Here is a 21020-nt window from a genome sequence, read left to right as displayed (position 1 = left end):
AATAGCCTCTCCCTGGGTCTAACTCTATGGCTGTTAAGGAGAGCTGGACTATATATACCAGGACTCATGGCCCAGGGATTTATTCACAGATCTGTCACTGTCTTGATGATAGGAATTTAGTTTGCCCTTCCATTTCTTCACCTGTAAGGTAAGACTAATTGCTCGTTACCTAATGGTGCTAGGATATTTGCACATGTAAAATGTATCCACACTGTGTACCGTTGTATGTAGTTAATATAAATGTATTAACTTGCCCCACAGGACTTGCGGAGATGAGAGATGACATCTTGTACAAGCAGGAAATCTGGGATATTCTGAGGGAAGAAAGGAATACTGAGGAAATAAACGCATTTGTAACTAGCAGTAGAGATGAGTCTTTACTCACCTCATATTACCTTATATTGCAGGGTACTCAGAAGGCTGCATTTATTGGACTTAGGAACTGCTGTGCAAACACAATAAAAGAAGAGTCTTAAATTTGGTTTATAAAAATCAAGGGAATAACATGTTAGTAGGATAATTGTACAAATTACTGTCGTTGCAAAATTGCTTTTATGTATGAATATTCTAGTTGGCAACAATTACAGCCAGACTATATGTAGCTAATAAAAGAAAACCACACTCCCTTTTCCAGTTTATCTTCTTCTTGGTTATGAATTTGTTGTGTGAATCATCTAACTACAGCATTTCTATAAGAAAATCCTCATTTGATGGAAGAGCACTTTGAAGTAAAGACCAACTATCGAAGTAATAATGCTTATTGTTTTCTCATATTTTGAGTTTTTACAAGGCATAGCATTTGTGAAGGACTAGTGGTCTTGTGAGCTGTAAATTGTGTTTCTGTTAAGGTACAAAGAGTTTTTTCTGCCTGAAAGTCATTTTGGGCACGTGAAGGGTCTTAAAATGTTTTCTTTTCAAGGAACTTAAGCTGTCTCTAAAGTGTTTAAGGGGAGATGAAAGGCTGTGTAATGCACTTCTTCATGCTTTCTGCTGTCCTACAACAGACAAATGCCCTGGGGTGGAGCATTTCAGATGTTTCTACATGCTCAACTGTTATATGTCTAGTTATTATCCTGGAATCATTTCACATCTGAGGAGTTTACGTTGGAGAGGATGTGTCTGCTTGTCACAGTTGCTTTGCCAGGTCCAAACTGTAATAATGCCTTTTCTCCAGAGTTGAAAATAACCCATTTTCAGATGGTATTTGCTTAGAAGTATCAATAGGGTGTGAGAGCATATGCAATACAGCAGCAAGTGGACCTTTTACCATGAGTCACTTCAAAAGCCGGGAAGCTGCAGGCATCCCACATGTGCTCAGGTATTACCTGTGTAGTAAGACCTGGACATTGCCTTGAGCAGGAATGGGACTGTGGGGCATGTACGCAAAAACCTGTATTAGGACTATTGTATCCCTTGCAGCAGGATTTCACAGACTTGTTGACATGTTGGTGGGAAGGGATCTCTGGATGTCTCTAATTTAACCTCCACCTCAAAACAGGGCTGGAGCCTACACTGGATTGAGTGAACCATGGCTTTGTCTGCAGAAGTCTTGGATACCTCCAAGAATGGAAATGCCACAGCCTGCCTGGTAACCTGTTCCAGTCCTTTAGTGAAGGAGTTTTTCCTAGTATTTAATCTAACCCCCAGGTCACAGCTTGTGGACACTGCCTTGATCACCGCTGCTCCTGAGAAGGGTTTGGCTCCATCATCTCTTTAAATGCCTATGCACAGCCTGTGGGCTGCTATTAGGTCCTGTCATGACTTCATCATCATCAGACTCTGCAAGCCTGATGTCTTCAAGCTCTCCTCACAGGAGAAGTGCCCTAGGCCCTGAGTGTTTTAGCAGTTCACCTGTGGGATCCCATTCAGCTTCTCCACCTCCCTCTTGAACAGGAGGCTCAAACAGGTGCAGTCTCACCCGCACCAAGCAGAAATGATGATAACTTTCCTTGATCTTCTGCGTTACGAGGACTGGCTTGCCTCATGTGTGGTGAGAGGGAACTGTAGTCTTCTATTTAAGATGGCTTTCAAGATAACCTATGGGTTCTTCTCAGTAGGGCTGCTCTTCAACCAGTCGGTTCCCAACCTGAACTGGTGCATGGGGTTATTCCAGCTCAGTGCAGCACTTTGTAGGACTCTGTTAAACTTAATTTCTGTTTGCTTCAAGTTTCCCAAGGTCCTGCTGGATCTAAGCACTGGTGATCATCGTGACAACCACCCCACCCAGCTTGGTCTTGTCTGCAAAACTGCAGAGGGTGCCTTCTGCCTCTTGTTCAGGCTTTTAGGACTCGCCTTCCACGAGGAGAGAGGACACAGTCTTGGATCTATGGACTAGACATCTTCTGGCACTTTTTCTTCTGGTTTCACACACCCTCCTCTAGCAAAGCTGTTTTAGGCAGTCCCTGCTGCAGCCTGGCCCCCCGCCACTCCTTCCCTCCTTTCCACTCCCTGGCTGCGCTGACACCAGTGTTTGGGGCAGGGTGGCAGACCAGACTGGTGGGTGGATGTGGGACACATGCAGCCATCACAGATATTTTTGTCCTGGCTATGATTTTTTAGCTGTGAAGCAAAGCTTTATCAGGCAGCTGTGAGCAGAGCTGCTCAGCTTTCAGCTGTGGGGGAGGATACTGTGCCTCTGCCTGCCAGGTGATCACGGTCCCCCTTGCTCTGCCAGCCTTGTGTGTGTGAGGATGGGATGTATTTCTGCTGCACCATCCAGGACAGGAGCTGCTAGAGCAGGCAGCACACACTGTGACCTGAGGCAGACGGACCAAGATGTACGCAGGGCACAGCTGTTTGCAGAGTCAGTGTCTGCTGCTGGCCAGAAAGTACACGATTTCTTTTTTGGTTGTTGTTCTTTGGGGTGGGATTTTAAGTCATGTGCTGTCAGCTCCGGAGGCCTCTCTTGCAGCAATGTAAACACAGCTACTGTGTGTCCCGGTAATTGCAGCCTGTAGCTCACAATGAGACAGCCAATGCCAATAGATGTATAATGAGCATTTAAAAAGCACTTACTGTGTCATCTAATCATCGATCTTCCTCATTGCGTAAATATGTTTTTGTTTCCACAACAAAATGACTTTAAAAGAAATGTTCACAGGAAGAAAAAAATAATTTTGATGCGGCTGATAAAATCAGGATAGTCAAAATGATTCATGTGACATTGGGGAAAGCTCGCAAACGAGACTTAATTTCTGTGGCAAAAAGACCTCATGGATTCATCGCTGCTTGGCTGTGCCTGGAAATTCAGGGCAGCTGGAAACTTGATGGTGACCTCTGATAAGCAAAAAAATGGTGAGGGTTTTAATGAATGACTTGAATAAGAAAATAAATAAGCCACTCTGTGCGGTATTCTTCCTGATATTTGTTTTGCTGTTAAGTTCATTTAATGTAGTTCTCATTGTGTTGTGATGATTGTGTTGTCAGCACATCACGACGCATGAACACTGCTGCCAGTTTGGCTGTCAGGGAAGGGGATACATTGCCTGAGACACACAAGGCAGAACAGGCAGGTGACTGCAATATGAAGGAATTTAGAAGCCTTTGGTGAGGAAACGTCACCAAAAGACAGAAAGGGTCTCCCTGAGCATCTTTGTTCTCCTCTGTCAAACTGGCCACAGGACCTAAATGAGTTCCTTTCTTCACCATTTTTTCTCTTTCAGGAGAAAAATCTAGTCTTGGTTTACATCTAGAAAATGGGCTGGGGAAAGGAGGCTCTAACCACAAATTTGGGGAAAGTTGCACTCATCATTATTACTTTCCTTGCTAAATTGCTCAGTCTGTTCCTAGCCTTGGTTTATTAATTTGCAGTTTTTATTCCCTGGCTTTTGTATCTTTGCCGAGAGGTTTAGGAACATTAAAAATGAAATGTTGATTTCCTATGTGAGTATTTATAGACTTTGAGGCACATGTTAATCTTCTTCTGGGTAAAACCAGACTAAGCTCCATGTTTGTTTCACTATAAGGCACATTTTCAAGGCCTTAGTCATTCTGTTTTTCCAGTTCCATGTCCTCCTTCTTGGTTGTAACACCAAGACTACGTTCATGCTCTTAGTAGTAGTTGTTGCCCAGAACTACTGGCCACCAGCTATGCCCTGAAGTGCTGTTCAGCAGAGGGCAAAGGGAACCCATCTAGGCTGGTTTCCATCTGAAAACTGGACCTGCACAGAATGGATAAGGAGACTGCGGTGGTCACTGGTCACCAGGCGAGCCTGCACTTGCCACTGGAAGCTGTCTCAAACCTGTCAAAGGCAAATGAACGATTTTCCAGCTTTTAGAACAAAAAAGGCCTTATAAAAGCTTTCTTTCTTCATTCACAACATTGCAAAGGATGCCAGCCTTGGGGTTTTAGCCCTTTCTAGTTCCTGGTGCCTTCAGTGTTTTCCAGGGAAGGTAGAGCAAATTAACCAGTCACAGTACAGCCACCTTCCTTGGTTATCTTGTAAAGGCTACTTAAATATAGTTTCCACAAGGATCCCCAAGTCAGAAGCTGGAAGCTGAGAGCTAAAATACACTGAGGCAACACAAAAGGCCCCATGATGATATTTTTTTCTTAGAGCATATTCAGTGCTTGGGTGAGATCATCCCTGTAAGTCTTCCGAAGTCTCTGCAGCTCATTTCAGATCCCTGCAGTTCATCCAGACAGGCTGTAACTCTATGGCCCATGCACTAGGAGAGAATTGGAGTAATCCCTGAATAACCTTGACTAATGCCATAATTTTTGAAAGGCAGCATTTGGAAGCTCTTCAATACAGTATAATGTTCAACCTTGATCCTTTATTTTGGGTTTCACGAACACAAAATTGCTCACCTGACGTAGAAGATCCTGATGGACTTTTCAGAAGTTATTCAGATGCTTGTGATGAAATTCATAAAGGTATAGAGATGCTTTGTTTCCTTTGAATTTGGTGGGAGTTAAATGCTTAAACTACTTTCACCAATCTCAGCTTTTACTTAGCCATCTCTGCATTGTTATAATGCTCCCATGCTCACATCCCTTTAGCCCGTTGGCCAATGGAAACACCTTTTTTTCCAGAGGAAAAAGGGAACAGAATATGTATCTGTATCTCAGTCATTTCAATGCAAAGTCTACTTGATTGGTGAGAATCTCTTCTAAACGTCATGACCCTTCAGCAAAGAAAGCAGATGAAGGGCATATAGGTTTTCCACTCAGTGCTTAGCTAAAGGGATTGTAATGACCAGTGAAACTGCAGAATGATTTTGGGGCAATAACTTCTTCAACTGAAAGTGCAGATATTAATGCTTAATTTTTTTATGTGGTTTAATTTTTTTTATCGGTTGGGTTTTGGTTGGTTTTTGTTTGGCTGGGTTTTTAATCAAAAGGACTTACATACTTAAAACATTGTTTCTCTTTATGCCAGCTTGAACTCACTGGCACAGTACTTCTGTGCCCAGGCACAAACGTCCGCAGGAAAAAATACCTATTTTTAAAATACTTTTCACACAAAAAGTATCCCGAGATCCCTTTGTAGCATTACCTCGAGTAGAAAAATCCAACATGAAAAATATTCAATCCCTTTTAGTCGTGAGTTAAGAATTTTACCGTGGACAACAGAAAAACAGCGATGAAGAGCTATCAGCACAGCAGAGGGAATCAAATGGCTTTTGTCTGGGAGAGAGCAGGTGAGCAAAGGGAGGCTTGGATGAGACAGCTGCAGTGGGGAAGACTTCTTCACTGAAGGGCTGTATTAGAGAAGGAGGAAGAACAGACAATGGGTGTTCAGTGGAGCCCCAGAGAGGAGCAAAAGAGGCCTTGGTCTGTGTGATGTGGTTGATTTTGGAGACCAGGAGAGGGTATCTGATGCTGTGATACAAACTTCCATGTTGGGGGAAGAACAGAAGTTAGACCAGAAGAGGGCTGAGATTTCTTTCAGAACACACAGACAACAAAGAAAGATATCTTTCTTTTCAGCAACAGGTCAGAGAGAAAACAAATGGGATTAAAGTCATTTTCACTTCAACATACTTACTTTCTAGAAAGATAGTAAAATATTGATGTGCCAGACTTGATGGGATCCTTTGTTTCGTATGGCGTGGTCATTTACTCTTACATCAAACTTCGTCTTTCTCCAGTTGGTGCAGCAAACTACACAAACTGTAGTTTTGTAGTTCCACCAATGTGGAAGGATATTTACTGTTTAGAGAAGTCCTTGGACGCCTCAGCAAACTTTGTCTTGTTTCTCTGTCCAAGAGCTATATTTAGACTTTGCTCAATCAAGGTCTGAGCAGCTGCTGCTCAGATGTTGTGTGAGCACAGCTAAATATTTTTGAGAGCATAAAAAAGCAGTAAGATAACTGCAGCCATTTTGTTTTGAAGGAGCCAAGTGTTTGTCTAGCTGTGTAGTCACAGAGGAAAGAGAAACTACCTTAAAGGCACATTTATTTGTGCTATTTCTCAGTCTGAAACTAACAAAGACAAGCAGATCTAAATAATGTGTCTTAAAAACCTTAAGACTCATAGCACCTCTGTGAAGCTACTTAGCTGCCCTTGAAATTACCTTGCTTTTCACCTCATGACAGATCAGCACAGGAACTGCCAGTGCCTACAGTTGTATTGCATCTGACTCTCTCAGGCTCGACCTAATGATGACCTATATGTGCTATGACAATATCAATACTCTGTAATTATTGCAGGATAATAAAAATTTCATCTGTCAGTGAAATGCTGCTATCTTGGCTGTAAAATATGGCAGCGCACAATAATCTATGCCAACAGTTACCCTGAGTAAACTGCCTTTATTCCCTGAAATTTGACCAGGAAGCTTGTGGGTGGGAAGCCTTCTCCTGCAAAACTGACTGGAACATTTTTAATGAGTAATCAAGGGTGTTTCCATTCCTGCTGGTGGACAGACAAGAGGACATGACCAAATGGGGAACCCCCTCTACCATTTTGTTCCCCCTCCCTGAAGTATGAAACATAAGAAGGATTGATGGGACAGGAAGATTTCCTGAGAGCTGGGGGTGGGAAAATGATGGCTATCAATAGCCTTGTGGAGAGGATCAGGATCTGCAATTTGAAGAGGTAAAGAAACAGATCTCTTACTGAGTAGGGCGGGTGAGTTAGGAAAGACATAAGGGCTTTGGAGGGTTAGTGGTGAGGTTTAGTCTCTGACGCTGTCTTCTTGTTCCTGCATGTCCTCCAGCAAATTACTTTGCATCTCATTCTCCTCCATGAAAATATCCCCTGACATGCTGAGAAAACTGGGGCTGCTCGGCCTGGAGAAGTCTGCGTGGAGACCTCATAGCAGCCTTCGAGTGTCTGAAAGAGGCCTACAAGGATGCTGGAGAGGGACTCTTTATTAGGGACTGTAGTAAAATGACAAGTGGTGATGTGTTAAAACTTAAACACGGGAAATTTAGATTGGATAAAAGGAGGAAGTTCTTTGCTGTAAGGGTGGTGAGGCACTGGAATGGGTTGCCCAAGGAAGTTGTGAATGCTCCATCCCTGGTGGTGTTCAAGGCCAGGCTGGACAGGGTCTTGAGCAACCTGGTCTAGTGGAAGGTGTCCCTGCCCATGGTAAGGAGGTTGGAACTAGATGATCTTAAGGTCTTTGCTAACCCACATCAATGAATGATTCTGTGATTCTGTGATGACATAAAGTTCATATTAACATGAAGCACAGGTGGTGTAAGAGACACACAGCATGGAGCTAACACAATCAACTGTCCTTCACTTAAAAAAACCCCAGAGACTTTAAAGGAACCCGAGCAGTGCTTTTACGGTTGGCCTCTGATGTCAGCTGGAGTTCCCAGGGCACCCCGCCGGTTCGACACGAATAGGTTCGCTTTTAAAAAACATGGACAATTTGGAGGACAGATCGGAACTCCCATCGGAGCGGGGCTCCCATCGGAGCTGGGGTTTCCCCATGCCCCCGGGCCCCGCTGACGCTTCGCTGCCCGCAGCGGGGGTGCACGCTGCCTACTGCAGGGCTTGCCGCCAATCTGGCTGCCACACCGTCCCGTCAAACACCGTTCCCGGGGCGACACCACCTCCCGCCGCCTCCGCCCATCCCTCCGCCCCGGGCCACCCCTACCCGCTCCGACCCGTTCATGCGCGCGGACCAAGCGTGCCGGTAGGGCGGGACGGGGCGGAAGAGGGGAGGGCTCGACCTGCTCTGGCGCCCCGGCCCGGCCAACCCGCGGCTGCCGGGTCTGAGCCATAAAAGCGCAGGGAGCTGCTGGGACCGTGGCTCCAGCTGGCCGCAGCCGTGCTTGGGGTGCTTCGGGTGGGCAGCCCGGCTGGCTCCCTTCTGCAGCCCGGCCACAGCGACCGCGCCGGCACTGGGCCCCCCCTTCTCACCCCGCCTCGCCCGCCGCCCCCAAGATGCTGTTTTGGCACACGCAGCCGGAACACTACAACCAGCACTCGACCGGCAGCTACCTGCGGTGAGTTCCCGCCGGCGCCGGGCTGCGTGAACCCCCGAGCGGTTAAGGGGATTAAGGCGGGCACGGGGGTTAAGGGGAGGGTGTCTGCTGGCTCCGAGGCATCCTGCTCGTCGGGCTGCCCGGGCGGTACCTGTTGGCGGTACCCGGCGTCCAGCGGAGCAGCCGCATCGCCCGGGGTGAGCGTTCCTGACTCGTTCTGAGAAGTGCGCGCGCTCTTTTATTTTTTCCCCTTCTTTTTCTGTTAGTTATTTTTTTCTTTCTTGCACCTCGTTAGACAACTCTCTGCAGCTTTGCTTTTCTGCTTTTGCCGGCTTCCTTCTGCGCAAGGGCTTAGGTAGTGCAGCTCGCAGGGAGAAGGTGCGCTAGTTGCAGAGTGCTGTCAAAAGCCTGTGGAGAGTGTCGGCCAACTAAGAGAACATCCAGTTTTGTGAGGATGGGATTTCTTTCTCTTCTTTTTGGGACGATGGGTAAAAAGCTCAAAATTTCACTTTCTGAGCTTGTCTAAACCAGCTTTTTCCTGCCTCCACACATTTGTGTTTAATTAAATGTGCCTAATTCAAGCACAGGGGCTGCTGAACAATAGTCTGTAACGTGTAGCACAAGCCTGTATTTCCTCCCTCCAAAAGATGTCAAAGCAGGCAACTTTGGGAGCTTCCTTTCTGCTGGATGCTTATGTTTTTTTTCTGAGAACATGTAAAGCTGAGCTCTCAGCTGGTGTAAGTTGCTGCTGTTGCTCTGCTGATGTGTGAATTTGCTGAATTGCAGCAGTGGAGGACTAAAGGCTAACGAACCTTCCTTTCAAAGTGTACCCCGAAATAACTGCTGTTGAGAGAACATTGAGTTTGTTGGCAGAGCGCTTGGAACACAGATAATGCTTCAGTTTCAAGGAGACACACAATCCTAACTATTAGCTATCAGTGTATTTGAAAAAGATTTATTTATTTTACTAAATAATAATAATGCCATGAGATTCTTCCTTTTTGGCAGCTTCTCCGCTTCTTTGTACAAGGTTTTTCAGCTCCTCACTCTATCCCAGTGTCTGTCTTAACAGCATGTATGTGGCAAAAGTCTTATTCTCTCTTGCTTTGGATTTGCAAATCTGACTAGTTTGGGACAGTGGGAAGAGTAGTAGCAGAGGAGCATCAGCATTGGTAGTTGTGTGCACTGTGTCTGCATTAGAGAGCATTTATGGTGCTCAGACTGCTTGATTTAACTCCATGGATTTGTAGTACGATTGCTACAGGGTCAAGTCTGTGTCAGGCTTGAACCCACAACTCAAATTCCTTTGAATTGGCCAGAAAACGTTGGATTATTTTTGCCTGTTTGGTGCTAGCTGGAGGCGATAGAGGAGACCTGCTCTGGCAGGAAGGCTGCTAGTATGAAGGTAACCTGTTGATGTTTTAGGAACAAACTTCAGCTTTAGTGAGTACCTGCCTCTGTGACAGTGGTGGTTTTGAGCTGGGAGTGGAAGCTCTAAAACCAGTTCTATGGCAGGAATGGCCTCAGGTGTTTCAGGGAAGGTCAGTTGAATAAAACCTTTGGGTTTTGTAATTCTGGCTACTTTACTCTCCATGGGAATGTGTGAAGGCATGCATTTCTCGAGGGGTGTTTTTCTTCCGAGCTTTACCTTTCTGAAGATTTTCCATACCTGTAATGACTTTGCACAGGAAGCTGAAACAGTACAAACCTTGAAGTAGATGTAGGAAAAGTTTGTATCAATTTTTGTATCAATTATACCTTGTAGACATCAGAGGTGTTGTGCACATCTAGACATCCATGTAAATTCTGCCACACCTCAGTGGTATTTGTAGTTATAGCAAGACAATTACTACAGAAAAGTCCTTGTAAATATTAATTTGTTTTTGTGGAAACCCAGTATGTATTTTGCTCTCAGTTCTGCCAGCTGACTGAACTCTTAAATAACTTTCTCCTTTCCATGTAAGTGGGCTAACAGTTGGCTAAGACCAAAGCTGTAAAGCTTTAGCATAAAGATGAAACTTGGGAGAGTCTTAAGGGTGTTTCATCCCCTTGCCCCCTATCCCCCTTTTTTAAGGATAGGAGCTGTTGTAAAAGCCTGCTTTTTCAGAAACTTGATTTGCAACTCTGGACTGAAGAGAGTTGAACAAATATTTTGATGGCTTGTATAACTACAGCTTTCGCATTCTTCTAAGCCTTGATCTGTTGCTCACATCCTTCTAAGATCTGAGTGCTTTTAATAAGGTGAAATGTTTTAGAAGGGTTTGATCCAAGGCTATGAATACCACTGGCCATTAGTTCATTAGTTCAGGAATAAAAATTAACTTGTGTGGCTTAGTCAGTGCTTTAATATGGTGAAACTTTCTGGAAACCAAATCGTGGATTCCTCCATGCTTACAGTCCTTGACAATAGCACAGCTGTTCCAGCAAGTGTAAGGGCGTTAAGAGTATTGAGTGAAATATGATATTTGGTACTTGGATTTAGACTTCACCTTGCCTAAATCTCATAACTGCTTCAGCTGAATAGGTGTACAAATATCTCAACCTTAACTGTTAAACCTGAGCCAGATTGTGTGCTGGTTTCTGCAGATCTGCAGAAGCTTTCAGGCTTCAGTGGTTTTGACCTAATGGAAAGCAGCACTCATTCTGATAGCACTGTGCAGACAAGCGTGTTAAGAGCAAATGTTGGCATCTGGGGTGAGTGGTTCTCCTCTGGAGAGGTATTGGATCCTGCATGTGTGTAGAGCAATGCGATCTGTTTCAGAGATCTGTTGTAGGCATTTCTGTCACTTCATTACTGTAGTAAATCATCACCACTAAGGAAAAAAAACCCTCTCTGTGGCTGCAGTTAGTCAAGATCTGTGATTAGGTCAGTATTGTCAGTAAGCAAATGGGGCTGGATGCTTTTGAGTTGGTGATAATACGGAAGGGTTGTAAGAGAAAATGCAGAGATGTTTCTTTTCTCCTGTCTGTATCTGAAATGGCGCAGTTTGCTCTCTGCTTTTATTTTGCCATAAATAGGAGTACCTGTGTTTGAATCGGGCACTTCAGCAGTTTGCTGTAAACTGCTGCACCTTTTCACTCATGACCTGGGTAGCCTTCAAGGTTGTGGGTGCTACGAATGAACACAGGGTGGATCATTAACTGAACAGGCTAGGGGAGAATTCTAAATGTTCTTTCCATAGGGAGCATGTCCGTACATGCCAGCATGGTCCTGAAGCTTTTTGTGTATGGGTTTACTGAAAGGAGCAGAACTGGAGCCTCTGTAATGGGAGTCTCAAGTCTTCACACATCTAGAGGAAATGGAGGAGGAAAAAAAGAGTTGCTTCTTATTTTGAACTGTCTCTGTGCTCAGCATAATCCTCCTAATTTGGAAGGGTATTAATGTCCTAAGTAGGTGGACACAATGACCAGAAATGTGGACATGGGAAAGGCTAATGTGGTCTGTCAGTATCAGACATGCTGAGATAAGGATGCTTATTCCTGGCATCTCATTTTGTACTAATCATTCTGTTGTGCTCTCAGCCTTGCTAATACCTGTTCTGCTTGGGGATTAGTGTGGGTTGGCATCAGTCTGACGCTGAATCAAAAGGCAGGTCAGCATGAACATCTTATAAAGGAGTGAGAACATGGACTGTGTTCAGGTCCTAGTGAAGCTGCTCCTGAGCACCTGTGTGCATGTGCATTTATGAAGGTAGCCCGATGCTAACTTAAGAGCTATGTGAGATCTTGGGACCAGGTTTATTAGAGTGCAAAGAGATGTTATGAGTCAATTAACCCAGCAGTTCATGTCATCATTTACCTGAATGTCTCCTTTCTACATCAGAGCTGTGTCTGCTTCTCATATTGGCTGCTACTTGTGGGCATTTTATTAATCTGACACTTAGCTGTCATGATAAAGAGCCCTTTATTTTCCTGAAGGTGTTTCATCTGGGAACCCAAGAACTCTTAAACAAATGTAATTCCACAAGGATGAATAATCTATTTTTGATACATTTTTTCCTCATCAGGAAGACTGCTTTATTGAAAAATAGATCCAATTTATGTTTAGCAAACATAAATTAATTCTCAGAAATATTCTATTTTGCTAATGCTGTGTTCTTTTGTGTCCAGTGCTGACACCCGAGAGGCAGAAGTTTCCTTATTACATTATACAGGCTGAATTCTTTCTTGCTTAGCTATCATAAGTTGCTGTTTCTCCAGAGGCCATTTCTGTTATCTCAGAGCATGAGAATCAAGCACAGGTTGAGGCTAGGATTCTGTCAAGTTTCTCTGAGTGAATGTGTGTGAATTCTGTGTTGCAGAGATGTCCTTGCACTGCCGATCTTCAAGCAGGAAGAACCTCAGCTGTCTCCTGAGAATGATGCCAAATTGCCACCCTTTCAGTATGTCCTCTGCACAGCCACATCACCTGCTGTGAAACTGCACGAAGAAACCCTGACCTATCTCAACCAAGGTGGGGTTTGCACTACACTGAAGGAGGGTATATTTGCCGGGAACAGTTAATGAGACAGATTTAATCTCATACTTGTGCCTTACCTGGGGGGTAGTGGAATGGGGAAAAAGAGGGATAGAGATTGGGAGGGGGTTGGAGTAAAGGAGGAATATTTAATTTTTCACATTTATATACTGTTGTAAAATAATCAAGTACCAGTGTTTTAACCATTTACTTAGAGCAGCATTGTACCATGCACAGTTCCCTGTACTGTGCTTGATCTCTGACAACCTAAGCTGCAGCCTCCTACCTTGATCTCAAAAGGTCAATTTAATTAAGCATATTGGCAAACTTTGGGTTGGGGAGGGCTCTTAACATTGCAAGTCCCCAGGTGCTGCTGGAGGGCATTGTCAGAGCATGAGTTAGCAGGTATCCAAGTGCTCCTTGGTGGTCTGGGCAGGGTATGACATTGCTCCCACTGGCTGGGTGATGTGCAGTGCTCAGTTCCTAACTTGTCAAGTTGCTTGGGTTCAGTGCAGCAAAGTCCTTTATAACTGACCTCATAGGATAATTTTTACTCCTGGATAAACAAGCACTATGTGTTTCCCTTGGCTTCCCCCTCTACCTTTGGCAGAATTTGTGCAGATACATCTGTGGTTGGTATTTGACTGTCGTTTTGCAGCGCCTCCTGTGTGTGCATCCTGGGAGAAATACGACCTCTCCAGGCACAGATTATACTAAACCCTAACTACACTTATTTTTTACCAGGTTGTAAACAAAGGCATTAGCCTAGCAACAAGCTGAAGGCTGTCAGCCCTGCTACTGAGACCCTTTCCTGCTTCAGGGCACTGTCCCAGCTCTTTAAGCTTTTTGTGCACTGAGCATGAAGCTTGCTTTGGTGCTTCTCTGACTAGGTTTTCTGTGAATGCTTGTGCAAAGCAGAGCCATGACCTCCTTTGGACTCTAACCTCAGGTGTGTCTGGCTGCTGGATCTGTGTTGCTAGCTGGTAGGAGGCATGGAGCCCCCATGGAAAGATGGCCAACTGCTGCAGGCTCTGCTCAAGGAGCCAGATGTTTCCTGTTGTGTAAGCTGGCACTGCGCTGGCTCTCAGCATCAAAAGATGCTAGAGATGACTGTGTTCTCCCCATTAATCCGTCCAAATAGCAGACTCCAGGAGGTGATACAGAGCACATCAAGGGTGAAATGGAAATGAAGTTTTTTGTCAAACCCAAATCTGTCCTGTTTCAGAGTAAAAGATTTTCTGTTGTGAAAAGCAGTTGATGGCCAAACATTTTAGCATACATGAGGCAGTGCCTGGTTTTTGGTTGTTTTTTGTTTTTTGTTTTTTTTTAACTTATTTTTGGGGGCAAAAGTTAGACCACTCTTCACACAATACAGTGAGTTAAAAAACAAACAAACAAAAAAACCCCAAACAAATGAACAGAAACTCCAACTATGAAAGTTGTGACTAGAGTAGTCTACACTTTCCTGTGCCAAGTAAGACTGTTGCTGCCTTTGCAGATAGACTGTGTTGTGTTAGGCCTTCTCCAGCTTCAACTGGACACAGTACTCACCTATTTCCTTGCCAGACCACCAGCTGTTGGGTATCTTCTGCATTTGTCTTTCATCCCTCAAGGGGGAAGGTGGGATGTGTCCTTGCAGAATACACCCTGGAGAGCATGAAGCTGGACAGGCCTGAAGGAACAAAGAAGGGATGAGTCTGGCAGGAGCTGTGCAGTGGGGCAGAGTTGGGAAGGTAGTGGGGGAAGAAGTGGGCACTCCGTAGTGCTGTTGGCTTGCCACAGTGGATGGAAACAGCACTTCTTCCTAGGGTCTTTAGAGTGATCAGTGGTAAAAGATGGTGAACTTCTGACAGTTGAATAGCTTTCTACTTTCTGTTCCTCTTGGCAAGAGCTTTGCATCTGCCTGCCATCTTCACAGGAGCATCCTTGCCTCATTTAACATCCCAAGAAATATGTCTTCCTCCTTACACTAAAATGCTCTGGATTTCTTGGGAAAAAAACCCAACCCCAAACCTCCTGAAATTCAAGGCTGTCTGTATATAGGTGGATGCTGTTTGGATTTTTTGGGGGGGTTATTTGTTTTGGTTTTGTTTCTCCCCCACCTTGAACTCTTGCCATCTACCTAATTTAAAAGCCATTTTGCTCCACACAAGCAGGTTGCTTCAGAGTCCATACCATTGGCTGCACTTTTGCTCCCAGCACTGACCCTTTCAGGTAGCAAGGGTAGGCCTTGACTGTAAATTTGTCTGACAGGTAGTCTACTGTGATACTAAGTCCCTTAAACCAAAATCCCTCTCCTGTGCTAGTTAGGAAAAAGGGGCTGGAGTCTACTCCCATGTGGATATGCTGTGGGAAACTTGTTGGGTTCATTAAGGGTGCCTGCGGATATGGGGAGAACAGCATGCTGGACATGCCTTTCAACCAGCTGTGGACAGAGCTGGGGAGTCTAATTTCTGTTGGTGGGATTTCAGTGCAGACAGTGTTTGGGGTTAAAAATAGATGAGGATTGGTCTTGCAATTCCAGGACAAAGAATCCATTTGAGTTGACAGGTAATCTCCCATTTCACTTAAAAGTTCCTGTTTAGGAACTTCTACATAAAAGGGTATCTGGTCTTTTTCATGACATTTATGTTAAAAGCAATTCATTGACCTCATGCATTGACCTTCTAGAATAAAAAGTTGTGTCTCTTCAAAAGCAAAAATTAAAGTGCCTGAGTCAAACTTTCTTCTTTTGGCAACACTTGTCTATGGGGACCTCTTTTGATTCTTGGGCGACAGTTTTCCAGCAGGTACCTGTTGTGTAGGTATTTTCCCAATCCTTCTCCAAAACCAGAGGAGGGTGCTGCACCTCTTTACTTTGACCTGCTCAACACATGCCCTGGAATCCCACCCAAGTGCTGTCACACTGATCTCTATTGTTCTGCCTGGGCTAGAGGTCCATGTAGGTTAAAGGCCCTGTCAGAAAATCAATCCCACTAACTGAATTGGATTGTATGAGCCTGGGGGAGGTATGTGAAGGGGACTTCGAGACAGCCCAGGTCTCTGGAGCCAATACTACCAGCAGAAGAGCTGACTGACTCCAGAGCTCTGTGACCCAGCTGTAGTACCATAGCCATCTCATGGAGCAGTTTAGCCCATTCCCTTCACCTTATGCTGACTGCAAGCAAAGGGACAGCTCTTGCACCTTACCCTCTTTCTGCTCTTATCATGGTCTGGCCAAACATTGTTACATAAAACTTCTCTTCTTCCTTGTATGCTTGAGTTTTGTGATGGATTACTTTAGCAAATGGGTAACTTTGTTAATGGATGTCCCTCCACCCTGTCTGCTCTGATAGAGAGCATCAGTCACAGCTGGCTCCTAGTAAGGCACATACAAATGCAGAGTGGCTGTCTCAGCTTCAACAAAGCAGTTCACATCCCATGTGGTTATTTATCCAAATTATGAGGACTGAGTTTGGGGTTTGCTGTTTGCTGTGTGACTGGTGCCACCACTTGCTGTCCAGATGTTCCTTCCTGACTCGAGCTCTTCACCACTTGGTAACTGACCATTTGTCACCATGAAGCGCTCTGCTCCCTGCCCTGAAATGCTCCACAGATGACTGGTTCAGTGGTGGCTGGTGAGTGGACCAGCTCAGGAGATGGTCCATGTGCACAACTAGACGGAAAAAAGGTCAGGTCTGACAGAGCTATGGAGAAGGGAAAGCTGAAAGAACTGGGTAGGCAAGTTTAAGGCCAAGTAGCATAGAAGAACTGGAGGAGACAGTCAGATGATGTCGAAAAGGGTTTCATATGGGCTAGGAAGAAGGGCTGTCCCGTGGTTGTGTTTGTGTACAAATGCGAGAGGGCTTCAGGCTTGTGGAGTGTAATGACTTCTCACGAGCCTTGCTTTTCGCTGGATAGACCCAGAGAGATGGTCAGTGGCATGGAGGAGGAAGAGGCCTTCGGCCTGGGCCCTCCACAAAGGTCAAGGAGGAAGCCGAGAAGACTCCTGAGCTGGAGACCAGAGTTTTCAGCAAGAGCAGGGGGAACATTTCTGAGGGAGCACAGATGAGTGAGCTTAGCTATTGTGTTAAGTTGACTTGGGGACATTCAGCAGTAGCAGGCTCCTCAGCTTGTCTGCTCCAGTTTGAAACCATGAGTGCTTGCTGGCTGCAGCTCTAGAACCAGCCTGTAAATGAAGTAACTAGAGTCAAATCCGTAGCTTGGCTTCCAAAGGTTGACTCATTACACTTGTCTTTCCTGGTCTCTTCTCTGCCATGCATTCCCATGTTCCTTGGGAAACTTGGAGCTGGAGTCCTGCTAGCCCAAATTCAACATGATCTTAGTTTGCTAATCCTTAGAGCAGTTCCTACATTAAGTGATTTTTACTGGATCTCAGCAGGATTATTCATATGATGGGACAATGTATAGACCTATTAGTATGGTGTCCTAGCATCACTCTGCCTTCAGTGCACAGAACTGGTAAAAGGTGCTGTCCTTGCATTAGGAGCTGCTGCTGGCATTGCTGCTCTGGTCAGGGATCACATCTGTCAACAGCTACACTGTCCAGAAGTCTGCTGCACAAACATCGCCTAACGTTTTTGGAGCTAGCCTGCCTTTTAGCGCTATTTCAGTGTCTCCTGTGGATAGGGATTTTCAGACAAACAATCAACCAGCAACCATATTACAAACCACTGCTTTAGCAAGAGGGCTTGATGCAGTTGCATATTCCATGGTGTGCAGTCATATGGGGTGTGGTTTGACCATGGCTGGTTGAAACTAGTTTCAAATGTGGACAGAAATGGGAGTACTGAAGGTGGTTCCAGAAACTGCACCAGGAGGAATGTGGAGGAAAAAAGCACTGTACAGTAGATCTGCATGCTAATAAATGTGGGAAAATAAAATTATCCCTTTAAAAAACAAATCAAAAAGCCAAAACCCACAAAAACCTGAAAGTCATTGCCCAAGGGAATTGGCTAGTCCACCACATGTGGACTGTGAGCTATTCAACCCATGATTTTGTTTCATGACCAGTGTTGGGTTGGCTCAGAGTCTCAGATCTAAATTAACCAAAGGGTGGTTAAGGTTGATAGCAGAGGGTCACTGAGGGCAGGCTGTATGACAAATCCAGCCCTGTCCCACAGTGGTACTTTGGAGTCACTGGCTGCCACCTGCCTGTGCAATTTTCCTGGGCTCTGTTCAGCTCTCCAGATGTGTGGTTCTTGGCCATGTGAGGATTTTAGTATACAGCTGGTTAAGGTTAGGCAGGCTGGCCATCTCTACTTTACAGTGTCTTCCAGGAGTCATCTTTATTGCCAGTCCTAGACAGTCCAGAAAACAAACAAGCCAAAACCCCACACCATGAGAGAAAACCACTGACATCTGAGAAGATCTGCAATATTGGGAGCATTGTTGTAGAGGTACATAAGCAACAGATGCCTCATGAAGCTAAAGATGGACTTAATTTTAGTCTGGGTCGTACTTAAATGAAAGCCCAAGATTTCAGCCCTCAGATGCAAATGCATGCATCCAGGTTTGAGGCATATGTGCATAAACAGGTACACTTTAAACTGTTATGTTGAAAATCTGCTGGGTTTTGTCCTGCCTCAGCTCACTGCAGACCTGTTCTGGTTTCTGCTCCAAAGAAAGGTGGAGAAAGCACTGGGCAGTGAGCAGGTGAAGAGGACACCTTGAAGGTGATTGCTGATTGCTTGGGTAGGGGATGAAATTGCTTACAACAGAAGGCAAAAGAAGAACCTTTGCCTCTTTTAAAAAGTCTAAAGTTCAAATTCGGTTGTCTAATCTTCTGCAGCCAGAGAACCCAGTTTTAAACACTGAGATTTACAGTAAATAGAAAAAGCTGGTTTGTATTGACGTTAACTCCTACGTAATTGAGTTTTTATGGGGTCACAACTGTCTGAATGTTTGTAGTTTTCCTGGAACAATTCTTTATTTGCCTAAATGAAGTGTAGAGAAGGCTGAGTGACCAACTCTGCTTGGGTGTGCTTCTGGTTTAATTATAGCTCTATTTGTGGGATATTTTTGCTTTGTCCCATGCTAAGAGCTGCCTCTTCCTAACAATCACTGCCGTTACTGACCAGGCCCTGGGTATTTCCAGGAGCTATGCTGCTGGTGGCCTCTCCTGTGTGAGCATGCACTCCACCCTCGCCTGGGATCACCGGCACAACAGTGACTTTATGTCACTGACACTGTGAATATGAGATGCTCCCTGGTAGATGCCCACCTATGCATCCTTGATCCCTCATCATTGTAGGGTTCTGTACTGCTCCTTGACCCCTTTCCACTCTCTTCCTGAGTTTGGATGGCTTAAAAAATGTCTAATGAAGTTGGTTTGTCTTTCCCGTTTCTGAGACTAGTTACTCCATGGGTTTGGTTCTTGTGTTGCACCTCTTCGTGTCTGGAGAAGGAATTTGTCTCCTGCCTGACTTTTAAGACAGCTCTGAGTAGGTTCTGGTGTCTCAGCTGAAGCCATTAATTGTGCTGGCAGCAATTTCCCCATATGTTTGGCAGCTCTGTCTTCACTTGGCAGCCCAGGGTAAACAATGCTGTCTTCAAACCGCACCATCCCTAAGCCCACTATGAATCTTGCTTCAGATGACAGGGCACCTCTGCATAAGTAGAGCATCTGACTTCTTTTGTCCCTAGGAAACTAGAATATCAGTTGTCTTTTAACCAAGTTTTCTTTTCTTTCTATAATCCTTTCTTCTGTTGCTAACATCTGGATGAAATTCAAATGGGATTGTGAACTTGCTGGACTGTAGCCTGTGCACAACTCCTACTGGAACCCTAGACTGATTTTGTTCTCCCCCTTCCATAAATCTTCAGTATCTGTGAAGGAAGGAAGTGCTTGGAAGTTCCTCTGGGTGTAGTGAGAAGTAAGAGAATATCTGTAAAATTCTTTCCTTATGTTCCATGTTACTTTTTAACTTTCTGCCATTATCCATATCTATTTTGAGATTTCTATTAATATGATAGTGACATTTTGCCTGTGATTTTACAGTATTTTATGTTTGTATCCATGTACCTATCAATCTGAGAAGACATGGAAATTTTCCAGTTAGCTTACTCTAATCTGAGGTGTCCTAAAAGATCACGTTTTAGGTGGTAATAGGCAGCTTGAGGAATACTGTAGTTTTGACATGTTTAGCTGTTTTTATAGGAGTGATACACATTTTGGGGGGAGTAATGTACCCCTTTTCTAGAAAGGATGGGGAAAAAAACCCCACACCTTTTTTTTTCCCCTTTGCTTCCTACCAAGCATTTATTATGTCTTCCTGAGACTAGTCAGCAAGTGTCTGGACAGTAAGATTCTTCTTGTCCTAGCTTGGTGCCACATTTGGTGTTGAAGGTGCAGTCAGCCTTGAGATGATTGCCAGTCACAACTTCTCCGCTGCTACCTGGATAGGTTCTGAGTGAGACTTGTTTTCTCTCACTTTCTTACTGTAGAAATGTTGTGAAGGAAGTGACTTACCTGAGGGCATCTGAGGGAGACTGCTGCAGGGGGTTAGGAGTCATACTCAGCTCTTCTGCATCCCTCTTCAGCACCCTCACCCAGGACCATTCTTCTTAGTTATCTGAAACTCAAGTAAATATTACACACAAAGCTACTCTTACAGAGCTATAAAACCTGTTGTCCAAATTGACTTAGAACAGGTTGAAACCAGAAAAAGCCTGTATTTTTTACTTACACAGAGGGGGCTGAGGTTTTCTGAGCTGGACAGATGTGACTAAGATAGTCCTGGGTGTTTCAAGTGCATGCTAGAGAAGTGGAAATACAGGAAGAAATTATTTTCACAGGGCATATATTTTTTTTTTCAGCTTTCCATCGTTATTTCTTCACCAATTAATTTATATTAAAAATCACAGTTTATACCATGTCTTAGATTAGGTGGGGCCCAACAAAATGGGTGAGGTCTATGCAAGAGAAGCCCAAGTGCACATAATGAACTCTAGCAGCTGGGAGTGTTTCTTTGTCTACTGACTGGTTTTGTGTCCTTGATTCAAAGTTAGACTACAGTATTGGAGGAATTAAACGTACCTCCCTCTCTTTTGAGTGGAAACTGCTGCAAATGAGTGTTTCTTTTAGTGCCTGTTAGCTATGAAGTGTCACCACTGTAAAAAAGACCATCTTCAAAAGTCTGGGAAGAGTAGGGCTCAGCCAAATGTTCGTATAGTAAAT

At 44.6% G+C, this 21020-nt stretch overlaps 1 protein-coding gene across 1 annotated transcript in view; it reads left to right on the top strand.

Annotated features, from left to right (window-relative positions):
- Positions 1-8281: 8281 nt before the first annotated feature.
- Positions 8282-21020, top strand: part of TFCP2L1 (transcription factor CP2 like 1) — a 33600-nt gene continuing 20861 nt past the window's right edge. Inside the window, exons 1-2 of the mRNA XM_057430128.1 lie at positions 8282-8406; positions 12687-12838. Coding sequence (XP_057286111.1) covers positions 8345-8406; positions 12687-12838 — 214 coding nt within the window. The 5' untranslated portion in view covers positions 8282-8344. The remainder of the gene's footprint in view (positions 8407-12686; positions 12839-21020) is intronic.

Source organism: Pezoporus wallicus, unplaced genomic scaffold, assembly GCF_028554395.1.
Source record: "Pezoporus wallicus isolate ANWC-B61680 ecotype Strahan unplaced genomic scaffold, APGP_CSIRO_Pwel_v1 contig_5261, whole genome shotgun sequence".
NCBI classification, from domain to species: domain Eukaryota; kingdom Metazoa; phylum Chordata; class Aves; order Psittaciformes; family Psittacidae; genus Pezoporus; species Pezoporus wallicus.
This window is presented reverse-complemented; position numbering and strand designations above follow the sequence as displayed.